The sequence below is a fragment of the Apostichopus japonicus genome, chromosome 19, assembly GCF_037975245.1.
Source record: "Apostichopus japonicus isolate 1M-3 chromosome 19, ASM3797524v1, whole genome shotgun sequence".
NCBI lineage: Eukaryota > Metazoa > Echinodermata > Holothuroidea > Aspidochirotida > Stichopodidae > Apostichopus > Apostichopus japonicus.
Genome location: NC_092579.1, coordinates 8,193,836 through 8,207,908, shown reverse-complemented (window position 1 = coordinate 8,207,908; position 14,073 = coordinate 8,193,836). Strand labels below are relative to the sequence as shown.

Below are 14,073 nucleotides of genomic sequence, written 5' to 3'. Positions count from 1 at the left end.
TATATATATATATATATATATATATATATATATATATATATATATAAATATATATATATATATATATATATATATATATATATATATATATATATATCCAAAACAACCCATTATCAAAACACCAGACTTGAGTAACCTTCTTTGAGTATGCATCACATAAAAGGTTGCCTAAAATGGTATACGTTTCCACAGCTTTAAGAAATAATTCCTATTTTGTTACAAACAGCTTGTTCCTGTGAGCAAGCAGAACTTCCGTTTCCGTTGGCTATACATACGTGTATTACCAATTGAGATGTTACTGCCTTGTAAATATGTAATTCACCAGCCTTCCCTCAATTTGATGTGGAATAATAATGCACAAGAAAAAATTTACGTAAAAAATTACAATAAAATTTTCACTGAAACTGCTAATTATTTTCATTTTTGTCATCCATTTCGAAATAGAAAGAATAGAACTTTCTTATAGAATATAATTTCAATCTAAAAGCAAGTGAAAAGGGTGACTTATCAAAAACGGTCAAGTTAGATTTATAAAGCATATACATACAATTTTATACAGTTAGGCCTGATGAGTTAACGTACGAAGTTCTCTATACTATAATAGACTAATCTTGATGAGTTTAAAATTATTAATAAAATTAAAGAACTTCGTGATCCATAGAATTAGTATGTTTTGTTATCAAATATGGAGTTCTTTACTCCTTGATTGGTTTCTATTTGATCCTTATCCGCCGTCTTGAAAGAAGTTATATATTTATTTCAGAAATGCAACTTTCAGAACAATCTATACTTAAATTAATAATAATTGATGCATGCAATTATGTGTAATGTATTGTACGATATACAATACAATGCCACGTAATGTTGTTGTATAAAGAAGTTAATCAAAACAAACACCTCTATCATTAATCCCAATATGCTGTTAATTGATTTTGCTTCGCTTTTAAGTTTAGGAGAAACCTTATCCACTCAACTTCAGCAAATCGTCATATTTGTTGTGTTATACCGCGCATTCATATACGTGACATCTTGATTATTAAATTGAAGCGACATAAAGATACCAACAGTTGAGAAAAATACGCTTAGGTACAATAATTGAGACCCTCTGTTCGTCGTATCGACGACTTGCACAATTTCATCCCAAAAGAGAGCATGCGCTGCTGATTTTAACTTCAAAACGTTCGAATGTAACTGTAGGCCAAGGTAGTTGACACTCATGCCACCACTTGCGAAGATATATAAGAAGAGCGCCATCGATATCTCGGACAGTCCTAACCATCGGAGAAAATTTTGAGTTTTCATGATCGGCGAGTCCGTCGCACAAACTTGATAAAGTAAGTACTGCCATGTGATGTGTGACGTCACTCCAATGACGACCACGGGGAAGGTTAGCAAGAAATATCCGTTACAGAAAGTTTTAAATAGGTTATAATCTGCAAATGCACATAGAATCGCCCCTCGGCAACGATCAATGTGACCCTCGAAATCCCGGAGGTACACTAGGATGAGAGAAAACTGCCTCTGGAATGATACCCGGATGAAGTAGATGAGGTACACGAACAGTCCCCAAGTCTCCATCATAATAATTCCAAAGAGGGCAGTCGTCACCACGTGACTGTCAAAGTCACACTCGCTTAGGTAGAAATAAATGATGGCCCGGTAACAAGAGTTTAAGAACGGCCATAGCATACAGAGGAAGAGAAAATATTTACCAGGCATTCCTTTGGAAGAAAATAAAAATAAAGGAAAGTCATTTCAAAGAGACCGATGGAAAAATGTGAGAAAAAAACAAGAAATTTAAATACCGGAAAATTTACCTATCCGTGTAATACTAGAACATTTTTTATGATTGATATTATATTTAAAGTCACGTGTTGAGTACTCCATCCATAACCTCAAAGTTTAAAGCCTAAATATTTGTACATTTACATTGTAAGTCAGGGGTTTTCATTCATATATTACTCGAAAATTATCAATGTTCAGATTAGCTGATACGAGATTTAAATATATAAAAAATAAATAGGCATATTTAACATGAAATTCTTGGAATTTTCTTCCGGGTTGTTTTTTTTTCCTCTCATGGTTGCTGTCGTGTAATATTAAAAACATATTTTTTTCTAGTGTTCATTACGTGTACATACTTTAATTGCGTGTACGAAAAGAAGAAAAAACCTTTATTGACTTTTCTGTATATCTGAGAAATCTTTCTTTCTTTTTTTGTAGACAATGGAAATAAACTAACCTTTACTAGGTAAATCCAAAAGTTGAGCTCTTTTAATGAGATATCTCACGTTCCAAGTTGTCGCCCACGCAAGGCAAGGAACATCCCCTTTCATATGACTTCGAAGTTTTGATAACAGCGCCACCAAAAAGTATGACGCAAGAAGCGTCAGCAAACACAGTTTATTGATTAAGTTGATGATTTCTTCAGAATGACCCCACATTTTTTCCATGTTCAAAATGTTGTCGTAGAAACTTGCTGAGAGAAAAATGGTTATCATCCCCATGGAGAGAAGACCGCTTCCTTTATGGTTCCATCGCGTGACACCTGTTGAGAGAATCCAAACGTATAACCGCTTGCACCTTTTTGTTTTATTTTTATTTTAGACCCTCCCTGCAAGCAGGAGCTCGCGAAGAAGCCTCGTTGGCTTATCAAAGCCGCAAGCTGACCGAAATCAGTCTCTTACTTTCATATTTAACGTCCGTGATTATGAATTGTCAATTGTCAACAACTCTGTAACTGGACGACATACATTAATCTTGGAGTCACTCGAACCGGGGACCTTATGATTGGAAGGCACCGGCGTTAACCACTGAGCTAACACTCCACGAGCAACATTCCACTAAGAAGCTTGGAAATGATGCAACGTTAGACGACCATAAATTTCCCACCGTACCAACACAACAGCGAATAATTTAGTGATACTACTTTGGATTCTCAGCCTATCCTCGCCAGAAAAGCACATTACAAATTAATGTCATAGATTTTCAAACATTTTAGGTTTCTTCATTTAGTATAGAACTACATTGTGAGTGCGATCTTATAATAACAAATGGTTTCGGGAAAGTTTCAAAACCAACCCAAATAACTGCTTTAAGATAATAGTAATATGAATATGATTTGCAATCCTTCTAGCCTTGCATATCTCATCGCACGATGTGGCTATTTGAGCTTTGACGGCGGACGTTATGACGTCATCACTCACGGTGGCTAGAAGTCCAATACCCAGGTATAGGCTATACATCCACTAGCCAAAGTTTGATATCGATCGGCTTCCTGTTTGCGATAACAATAATATACACATATATACTTTTTTTCTTTACCATGCGACCCCCGAAATGGTAAATCAATTCATGGCATTGTGTTACCACGTGCATTTCACCCCTCCACCCCCCCCCATCCCTCAGGTTATTATACACACTAGTATGCAACACATTTTGTTTCAGCTAAACGATGGGTTTGATGTAAGAGGCATCTAACTGAGAACTTTTGATACAAATTCGGATTTTGTCCATGCATGCATGCTAGTGGTGTATACATTCTTTATGTTTATGTTTGCTCTAACATTGCGTCGGTGGTTAGCTAGGCATAATTCTGGACTTATTTAAACCTCATTTTCACGTGGGTTAATTGATATAATTTGACTCTTATGCGTTTCTGTCAACATATGAGTAATAATGAGATCAGAACAAAAACAACCGAAACACAAATATGCATATCCTTATTTTTAGCCAAAAAATTATTGCTTTCGCTCGAGTTTAACGTAACTTGGGAGATTTACACCAGGATCCTTTTTTTATATTTCTGTATTGTATATGTGTAATTATAGTTTTTTATTGTACGAATCGTTCTAATCAAATATAAACAGGAATGATTGTTTTTTTTAAACTTTATTTTAGCCTCCTTTTATCGTTTTATGCACATTTTCTATTTATTCTGGTTGGTATTCTTCACGTTGTTATATATATATATATATATATATATATATATATATATATATATATATATATATATAGCACTGGATTGGTATTTACGTTTACTTCTCCAAGTTGGTGCTTAGGTTTACCTGAGGTGAAATGATTGGATCAACTTGAAATTTTACATCAGTATACCTTATGGTACTAGGACTGCATATCAGTCGTTATAAGTTGCTACCTACTTTTTGGGTCATTTGGCAAGGAAAAATCCAATTGGTCAAACCCTTACGGTAAACCTAAGTCTTGCTCTCAAAGTATATCCCCCAGTTGGTATATAAGTTGACCTGACGTACAGGCATCCGTAGTTTTCTTGACAGCGGCAGTAGCCTGTATTCAGTGTATACGCTCTACACTGTGTACACTGTATACGCCATGGCCAACGCTAAAGCATACCCGTCGGCTGCATTGCATGCAACCCAATAACAGTTTCGGCTAATATAAGATGATGTGTAGTATCTGTTTCCTCTCGATGCAAGGGGACTGGGCTTGAGATCGGGTCAGTCGTTCGCCGGGTAGTTTGGTTTTCGTGCCCAGGTTCTTTCCTTGTTGACTTTTTCTTAAAAAAGTACCGTTAAAACGAAAACGTCTCACCAACAACTTCAGGTAAGGTCCATGAGATTAGTCAATAAAGTTTGGTGATATTAATAACGTTGATATTGTAACGTTGTTGCATACAGCTTCACGTTATTTGTTCATACCCATATTTCAATACTATAGTCTAGACTAGCTTCTAGCCTAAAACTTGTAAGGCCTAGCCTACGTTCGGCTGTAGCCTAGGGCCATAGTCCAAGTCCTAACACTACCTTAGCATTGGGTCAAGGGTAAACTGGTCTGTAGTTTGAGCTACAAATTAATACCAACTGCCAGAGAAATTAGATTTCAAGTAGGTCAGCTTAACTTCTTAGCCTACTGTGCATGTATGTATCATATATGGCCTTAGATTTTGCTGGACAATTATGTTACTGTACATTGCCCTAATCATGACCAAGATACTGTAGCATGGTGGGCTTATAATTGACGCACTTAAAAGGATTGTCTGGTGGCCCAAAGAAGTTACCTTAAAAAGTAGTAAATAATTTTCCAAACATGTTGTCAAAGTATGAGAACGCTAATGTTGCGTTTGACAGAGAAACGATTTTTTAATCGTTATCGATAGACATTTCAAATATGATTTGAACAGTACAATACGTGACGTCAGCTCTGCCATAGCAGATTGCGTCATAACCCACCCTCCGCACAGTACCTATACGGTAATCACAACAAAAACAGCGTTTGTATACAGATAAATTTCTTCCTTAATTTCCGGTGAAATTTCTTAAAAATTAGATATGTTTTCAAAAACTCCTTAAGCCGCCATGTACTTGATCGTTGGTTCCGTGGTCTTTGTGTAACACAAGGTAAATTTTAACAGCAGACTCTGAGTTGTTCGGGCTATACATCGCGCTATCCAGCTCCAACGCGAAAAATGTTCGCATGTAGGCTATACTCAAACGTTGACAATCGGACAGTTCTGCGAAGCCTAAGCTTCTCAGTGCTACATTCTGCTCTGACAACGATTCGATCAATTTCTATAATAATTTCCGGTGAAATTTCTTATAAATTAGACATGATTTAAAAAACTCCTTAAGCCGCCATATATGTAGTAGATCGGTGGTTTCGTGGTCTTTGTGTAACACAAGATAAGTTTTAACAGCAGGCTCTTCGTTGTTTATACATCGCGGTATCCAGCTCCAGCGCGAAGAATGTTCGCGTGTATAGGATACTCTAACGTTTACAATCGGACAGTTCTGCGATGACATCGATTCCGCCAAGTTAATCTTTCGGTTTAACGAATACTTTACAAGTTTCCTTTTACTGTTAATTTGATCCGTGAATTTTATTTCAGCGATTTCGAAGAACAGTTAATGAACTGTGGTTTGAGTGTGAGTGTACTATGTGTAACGCTATACAAGTACACCAACTGAGCACCGTAGTATATACGTTCGCGAGTATGTACGTTATATATATGAGGCAATCCAATGTGCTTACACGTGAGTTTATTTGCTGCGGAATTGGGAGTGCTAACTTCAAGTCGCCTGTTTTGCCTATCTGCAAGCACTACGTCAATCACCATATTGAAGCGTTCGAACAAACGGTACTTTTGGTGAGAAACTGGTGAATTTGAAAACCAGATTTCTACAAGAAGAAAACGTCGAATGGGGACAATTTTTACATGGTTAGAAAGAGAAAAATAATAACTACAAAGACAAAGTATCAAAATCTTCCACCAGACAATTCCTTTAAGGATTTGATCAATGATATCTATCAAGGAAAAATCCAAATTACTCAACTGTATGTGTTTTTCATATGTGTAGTTCCTCAGAAATGTTCTAATCTCAAAATATTTAAGGTTCTGTGCTTATGCACCGTACAATTGAGCAGAATTTGACCACAAAATGTCTGCCGTGTCAAGTTCTTTCATACCCCTAAATTGACACATTCGTCGATAAGCTAACTGTAGTGTAGGCCTTGGTATACATCCATTGACTTTAGATGCTGTTTGCTATGCTCTGAGCCTCTAAGCTCTGACAGGTCATGTTCCAGAGAGTAGTGTTCTCATATTGAGGTAATGTTGGGTATTTTAAGGGTGTAAGATTTCCAAACCGCCAAAAAATGTGCAAAACTGGGGGGAGGGTGTTAAAAGCTTAAAAAATACCACAATTTGGTCAGCAAATACCTCAAATGGATTCAAACTCATGAAATATGTAATTCTGTTTGGCTGCAAAAAAGTTTAGGTGGCCTGCTGTATCGTTGCTAGTAATAATTTAAGGTGCGTCAATTACGGGGGTGCGTCAATTATGAAGCCTTTACTATACTGTACAGTAGCTATGCCTAGATTATTATAGACTGAAGTCACCATGCAAATGTAACTTACAAGTAGCCTGTATTGAATAAAAGATGCTATAATTGCTAGAACTTTTCAAAAAGTTCTTGGAAGTCTTTACTCTCCAAAATATTCTCAGACATTATAGACACCACTGTACTGTAAGATGTCTGAATATCCCAGTGAGGGTATCAATAAAAACAGTTAAAGGATATAATACTAGAAAATCCAGCATAAAATTTGGGCCAATGCAGAATACCTTTAATCTAAGTCTCTCAAGTGATGCATTGTGTTTCAAGTGTCTTATTTATAACTAGCCAAAATTTGTACAAAATAACAATGCCATGCATCCAACAGGTTATTGAGTCAGTACATTTCCATAATGTAACTATTACAAAAGCTGAGTGCACCTAATTAAAAGTTACCATCCTCCAAAAATCTATATACTGTAACACAAAAATTTGATAAAGCCTTCTATCCCCTCCCTTGCATATACTGTAAGTCATTTTGTTAAGTCTATTTAGATCCATAAGTAATACCAAGTTGACTAAATGTGCAATATTCAGTGTTTAAGATCTGAGCTCTGTATTGGCCCAAAATATATTGGAGAGAAGTGTACAATAAAAATTGAAATAATGCACATCTACACTCTGACCATTTGATATTTATTTGATTGGCACTGTTAATGTTTTCTCAGACAAATTTGATGATCAACATTCTCAATCTCAAGATGAATGACAACAGCCCACTATCCAAGGGAATAACACTGTACGATGTAGCTGCCATGCAGTGAAAAAGTCAATGTTGGAACGACAGCAATCATAGCTAGAGCACAGATGCCGTCTGGGACAGACTGATGTGATGACCTACTGCATCATTGACAGCAAAATGGAAGATATTTTCTGAATTAACCAAAAAGTAAGTTAATATTCTGTAGGTTTGACATCGCATAAACTTGATACCATAGGACTCTATTATCGCAAATACGAGTAACATCTGAGGTAATTTATTCCAAAGTTATGGAATGAAGTAAGAAACAATCAGAAGGGATGAAAACTGTTGTATGATCTGGTTAATGTGGTGGTATCTTTTCCTCTATCTCCATAGTATTTAACTACACTAGAGCTATATCCACTCACTGGTTTTTAATCTTAAAGGTCAATGCAAGACAACACCAAATTGTCAGGCTAGGTCCACATAAAATGTACATGCATATTTAAATTTTGAAATCTTTACAATTGGTAAAGCTTGAATGACTTGCAACTTTTAAAAGCACTTGCTATGGTAGGGAGCTGTTTCAGCTCCAATTGAATGCATGGCTGCATAAATAAAATGTGTAATGTTGTATACAAGGCAAGATGAATCAAGAATTAATGGGCCCAAAATGGGATGGATAAACGAATTGAAATTTACAGTGAAAATAGTATATATGAAAGGCTGTGAGATGATTAAAATATTGGCTGAATTACAGGAGATTTAGTTTTGTAAAGCAGTTCATTGTTTTCTTCATTTGTAGAGTGTGAGGTCTATTCGGTAATCGCAAAACATTCCAAGCTATATTGCGCGTGCTATAATTGGGACCAAATCAGCATATCTTTAAGAGAAAGCTTTTCTTTTTGTACCAACAGATGGATAGATCTACAGGCTAATACAGCAAAGGATATGCTCTAATTAGAAATGCCAGGCAAGATTATCACACAGTTTACAGTGCGGTGAATACAATCATCAACCAAGCTTTTCATCATGCTGTACATAGTGGTATACAGTAGCTCCTTGTTGGGCTTATCAATTAAAAGCTTGCATAGAAGCCGATGCCAAGCAAAGCAAAAGTATGTCCTGTAAATCGCGAAGTAGATTCACACATCTCATGTATATCCTCTGGGACACAGCACATCTTTCAATGGAGTTAGGAAGTTGCTGGGAATAGTTGTTGGATTGGCACAGTAATGTAGTAGCAGTAACAGAAAACTAACTAGTTCCAGGATATGTTACACTGTTACACCATATAAAAGATAGAGGAAATTAATATTATAAGCTTCAAGCAGACAGAACCAAGAGAATGCATACCAGTCTTCATGGGAAGTCTTCTACATATTTAACTGTATAAATGGACTCATTCTTTTGCAATGTACTTCTTGAAATATTTTAGTTTGGTGACATTGTGGCACTACATGTTTTTGTAAGTATTAGGGAACATTTGCAGCTGCTTGTCAAGAACATGGAACTTGTTATACAACTGAAGTGGTCCTGATGCTTAAAGTGTTGAGGTTACTGGATATTTTGCTGCCTTACCTTGCTTTAACTGTTCTTAAATGCATTTCTCATGTTTTAAGATGTTTTAATTTTGTATTCCAAGCAAGATCAGCAAGCCATAGTACAGTAATTTTCAACAACCACCACACAGATACTTGTGCAGGACTAAGGGTATTTGTTAAGCAGATTACTATTATAAAAATCTTTCAAACTTTTATCCCTCAAAATCTCCAGGGGTACACTGCATTGTTCCTGAACCACAGTTTGACAATTCTACAAGTTGGGTTCAGGGGTTATGCTATGGGAAAAGTTTACAATGTTAGGGCTGACTTAATTACTGAAAGCTTGTGGTCTTTTATTACACCAAGAACCAGTTTATTCTTTAAACAAAATTAAATTATTTCCCCTCAAAATTGAGGGGAGTGAATACAGCAAAGGCACATGCAACTAGCACCAATGTCATGGAAACCTAGTGCAGCCCAATGAAACATACTGTAAAACCACAACATTTGTAACTATAGGTATGAAAGTGTGCAATCCAGGGGTACACTGTATTGTGTATAATTTTGTCCCTCCAAGCATGGAAACTCCATGATATTGTGGTAATTTGCATTGTTTACGGTATTGGATACATGTGCCTATACTGGTAAGTCTAGATAAATACTTGAGGTATAAGTTAGTTCCCAAAATGTTTCTCATGTATGAGAGAGGTCAGTAAATTGAGGTAATGTAATAGTGCAAGTATCCTGGTTTATGTGAAATAAATCTTGTGGAAAATATAAACTGGGATTGAAATTACAATCAACTGCTTGAATATGATTGTACAATTTTTATTGTGTCTCGTCTTTTAATATCATGCTAATCTCCACTACTGTATGTGTTTGGTAATAAGCCAGATTTCTGGGTAGAAGTTTAAAAAAGCAAATCGTCAACAATTTTTGATGAATTTTAAGCAATCTCATTCACTGCCTCTATCTCTGTTTATGTTTTGAGTCAGCAACACAGTATACTGTACAGTAGTGTACAGAAAGGGACACTTTCTGTTGTATTCCTGATCAATTGAAAATTGTTTGTTGTTTGACTGTTTGTAGCAGTATTCCTCTGAGGAGTGAAAGAAAAATAAACATACAGTGAACAGTTGCAACTGCGCATGCATTTATACATTACTTAAATTATGTTCTGATGAAATTCATGTAATATTCACTGTCGATTTTAGTTCAAAACTGCCAGTATACCATTAGTTCCTGAGCCATAATTTTTTTGCTTTAAAAATCTGGCTTTGAGTGTATAGTATTTTGTCAAAAACATAAAAGTGGAGGGGCTGCTTATCATCATTCCCTGAACAGGCTTACCCAATTTGTTAACTATAATGGTAACATATCAAAATGTCTGGGGACTTGCCACAGTGCTGACAATTTTCAAATATTTCCATGGTTCCACCAGGGATGTTAGAGATGGACAAACAACATTTGAGCTTTCTTTAACGTTTGTTTTGTGCCGACATTAATACTGTTTTGGTCTAATACTAATACCTAAATAGGGTGACAGGACAAAATCCCCCAGACAAAGTCCCCCTAGGACAAAATCCCCCAGAGCCAAAATCCCCCTGCACAAAATCCCCCTAGGACAAAATCCACCCAAGCTATAAAAAATCCTATCAATTCTTTACAAAAATGCGTCATCCCGGTCCCCGGTATCGTCATCCAGTACCGTCATCTGGTACCCTCACCAGTATTTCCATTGGTACTCTCAGTGGTTCCCGGACCAGTACTCCGACCATACCCCGACCGGTACCTTAATAGTGAGCCTGACAGTTACCCCCACCGGTGCTCCTCCCTGACCAGTACCCTGGACTGTACCCCGGCCGGTACCTCGACCGGTATCCGAACTGGTATCCTGAAAGGCACCCTGACACATACTCTGACACGTACCCTTACTAGTACTGGTACGATAAACAGTAATTTGACCAGTACCTTGACCGGTCCCTTAAATGTCACAACATGGAGCTATGTCCCATGGCCACACTAACAGGTAGCCTTGCAATTACCCTCAATGAACTCCCGACCAGTCCCCTGACCAGTACCCTAACCAGTACACTGAGTGGAACCCTGACTGGTAGAGTGACCAGTATGATGACCGGTACCCTGACCAGTCACATGACCAGTACCTTGACCGGTACCCTCACAGGTACCCTAACAGGAGCCCTCACAGTTACACTCGCCAGTACCCTCACTAGTACCCTGACCAATCCCCTGAACGGTACCCTAACCAGTGCAATGTCCCATGCCTTGACTGTCACCCCTGGGCCATCGCTGGTTGTTGCAGGCAGGCTTTGTATGGGTCAGTGGGATATTGTCTGGGGGGATTTTGTCCGGGGGATTTTGTCCTAGAACCCCTAAATATCACTCAAAACGGATAATGGTACCAGACGGTACCTGTACGTTGTCTGCTAGATTCATACGATGTCAAAAGGCTATAACATGCACTATAATACTGTTATCAGTCGCCAGTAGGTATATACCACCACTCATCTCATATCAGTATTTGTTTCTAATGTCATAACAGGCAGTGGCGGAGCGTCCATACAGTCAGGCGGGGGGGGGGGCGGACTCAAATGGGAAGCTGGCGCCCTTTTCAGCTATTCAACACTTTTTACTTATTCGCGATTATTTACTTTTTTATTGCGCTCTCATCTACCTATTGACATTTGTCACATTTTGTTGGCGATGACACCTATACCTTAAGGGTCATTTCCGGCGATATAGGGAGTATCTTTACTCAAAAGATTTCTGTACGCTCTGCGCCAACCTGTGGTGGCGCTCCGCTTAGATAACTTTCGAAAGCGCCCGTACAGACCTTTCTCGCCCCTCTGACCAATATCCCTAGCTCCGCCACTGGCTCCCAATCTTCTTCCCCGTCAATCCGTCTAGTACCCCCCCCCCCTTCCCCAACCGAACCTCGTATGTTAAAGGAATATCTAATGATTAGAGACACTTATTCTAATGTTAAATCAGCAAAGAGCAAGCAATAATGATTTTATCACTAAGATTTTTTTTTAATTTCTCAGTTACACCGTCATTTAACTTCCCACCCAATCTTACACTCCCTGATACTCTTCCATCCCAATGTAGGAAACTTCATCGTTACACGCAGCACGCAACGATCCTTGTTCTACTTAATTGATCCTTACTGAGTCTTTCAACTTAAAAGCATATGTTTTTCCAAATAGATTAGTGAAAGTTACACAGTTTAATAAATTAGAAGCATCTCCTTGTTAAAGAATTGTATTATCGGCATATAGTCTTCCGATAAGCGTAACTTAGGTTTGAAAGAAATCAATGGGAGCAGGCAGTAATGATATTAACTTACATATATATATATATATATATATTTTCAAATCTCTTATTGAACGAATTATTAGCCCCTGGTTACATCGTCATTTATCATCCCTCCCCCATCCTGCCCTACCCTTCTTCACCTCACACACTCCGCTCTATAGGGTTAAAAGAAATCAGCGAGAGCAGGCAGTAATGAAATTTACTTACATTAATGAATTTTTTAAATCTCATTTAGGACAAATTATTAGGTCCCCTGGTAACATCATTTACCCCCCTCCATTCTCCCCTTCCCGTCCTTACAATCACCGCTTCTCTTACACCTAATATATGAGATATCCTCGCAAAGCGTGATGAACTAGGTTCCTCATTTATCTAATGCGTGGAAGGAACTCGAAACTTTCTTCCTTATCCGCCTATTCCAAGCTTTCTCCAAGAAAAGAGTTACAGTACCTATTACCCAGATTTTTAAAAATAGCCTCCCTCCTCATAGAACGTGATGATCTATGTCTCTCATTATTCTAAAGCATGGATGAACTACCAACTTTAAGCATATTACAAAGTTTTTCCACAAAAGAGCTACGGAACCTACTACACACAAATTATGTAAATGTCACTAAACGGCATCCGTAGGGACATCGTTTTTTGGTCCACATTTGAGTTTCCATCATATCTTTGTTCTGCTTTTCATACATATCTTTTATTGTGATTGTTATGATAACCACATCTAAGGACTTTTGAGTCGTATTATTGTATCCAGTGGAATTGTCTCGCTGAGATATAAAAGGATGAATTTTCCGTACGTTTTCACGGTAGGCCCCTCTGTTCAAGGTCAATGCACGACTATAACATTAGGTCCACTAAGTGCGGATATTGGTCTCCATTTGCCACTATTGCAGTAAACCCAACCGAGCAACGTGTCTACGGTGTCTCTTAAAAGACAATATTATTAACAAATTCGAAAAGAATTTTTAATCTCTTTGGTGTCATTTTAAAAGTATTTCTGATAACATTACGTACAGAATTCTTTTATATGAGAAAGGTACATATGAGAAACATGACAATGACCGTGATTAAACCAATTTCAAGATTACTAGCGATCAATTCGCTCAATTTGTTTCAAACAATGATTGAAAAGTGATATGAATTCCTCCTCATTCATTCTTTTTATTTGAGCATGTTGAACGCTTGTGATAACATGTCATTACGAATCATTGCAGACGCTCACCCAAACCGTTAAAAAATACCCTCCCTCTCCCCCCCCCCCCCTTCTCTTCCTACACTGAGCTCCCAACAGTGGCGGAGCGTCAATACAGTCAGGGGGCGGAGGCCCCCCCCCCCCCTCAACGGACTAATATGGACTGCTGGCGCCCTTTTCAGCTATTGATCACTTCTTTTACTTATTCGCGAGTATTGACTTTTTTATGGCGCTCTCATCTACCTATTGACATTTGTCACATTTTGTTGGCGATGACACCTATTTATTCTTCGTTTATCTGCAAATTAGCAAGGCCCGGAAAGGGTCATTTCCGGCCATATAGGGAGTATCTTTACTCAAATGATTTCTGTACGCTCTGCGCCAACCTGTGGTGGCGCTCCGCTTAGATAAAGTCGAAAGCGCCCATACAGACCATTCTCACCCCC

At 37.8% G+C, this 14,073-nt stretch overlaps 1 protein-coding gene and 1 long non-coding RNA gene across 2 annotated transcripts in view; one reads left to right on the top strand and one right to left on the bottom strand.

Moving 5' to 3' along the window:
• Positions 1–42: 42 nt before the first annotated feature.
• LOC139960055 (uncharacterized) overlaps positions 43–14,073 on the bottom strand; it is a 28,413-nt gene continuing 14,382 nt past the window's right edge. The window contains exons 2-3 of the mRNA XM_071958085.1: positions 2,243–2,548; positions 43–1,721 (exon numbers count right to left, since the gene is read on the bottom strand). Of these exons, the coding sequence (XP_071814186.1) occupies positions 976–1,721; positions 2,243–2,548 (1,052 nt within the window). The 3' untranslated portion in view covers positions 43–975. The remainder of the gene's footprint in view (positions 1,722–2,242; positions 2,549–14,073) is intronic.
• Positions 3,989–10,634, top strand: LOC139960368 (uncharacterized). Its single transcript, XR_011790498.1, has 3 exons — positions 3,989–4,581; positions 7,539–7,759; positions 8,470–10,634. It is a non-coding gene; the product is annotated as an uncharacterized lncRNA (long non-coding RNA).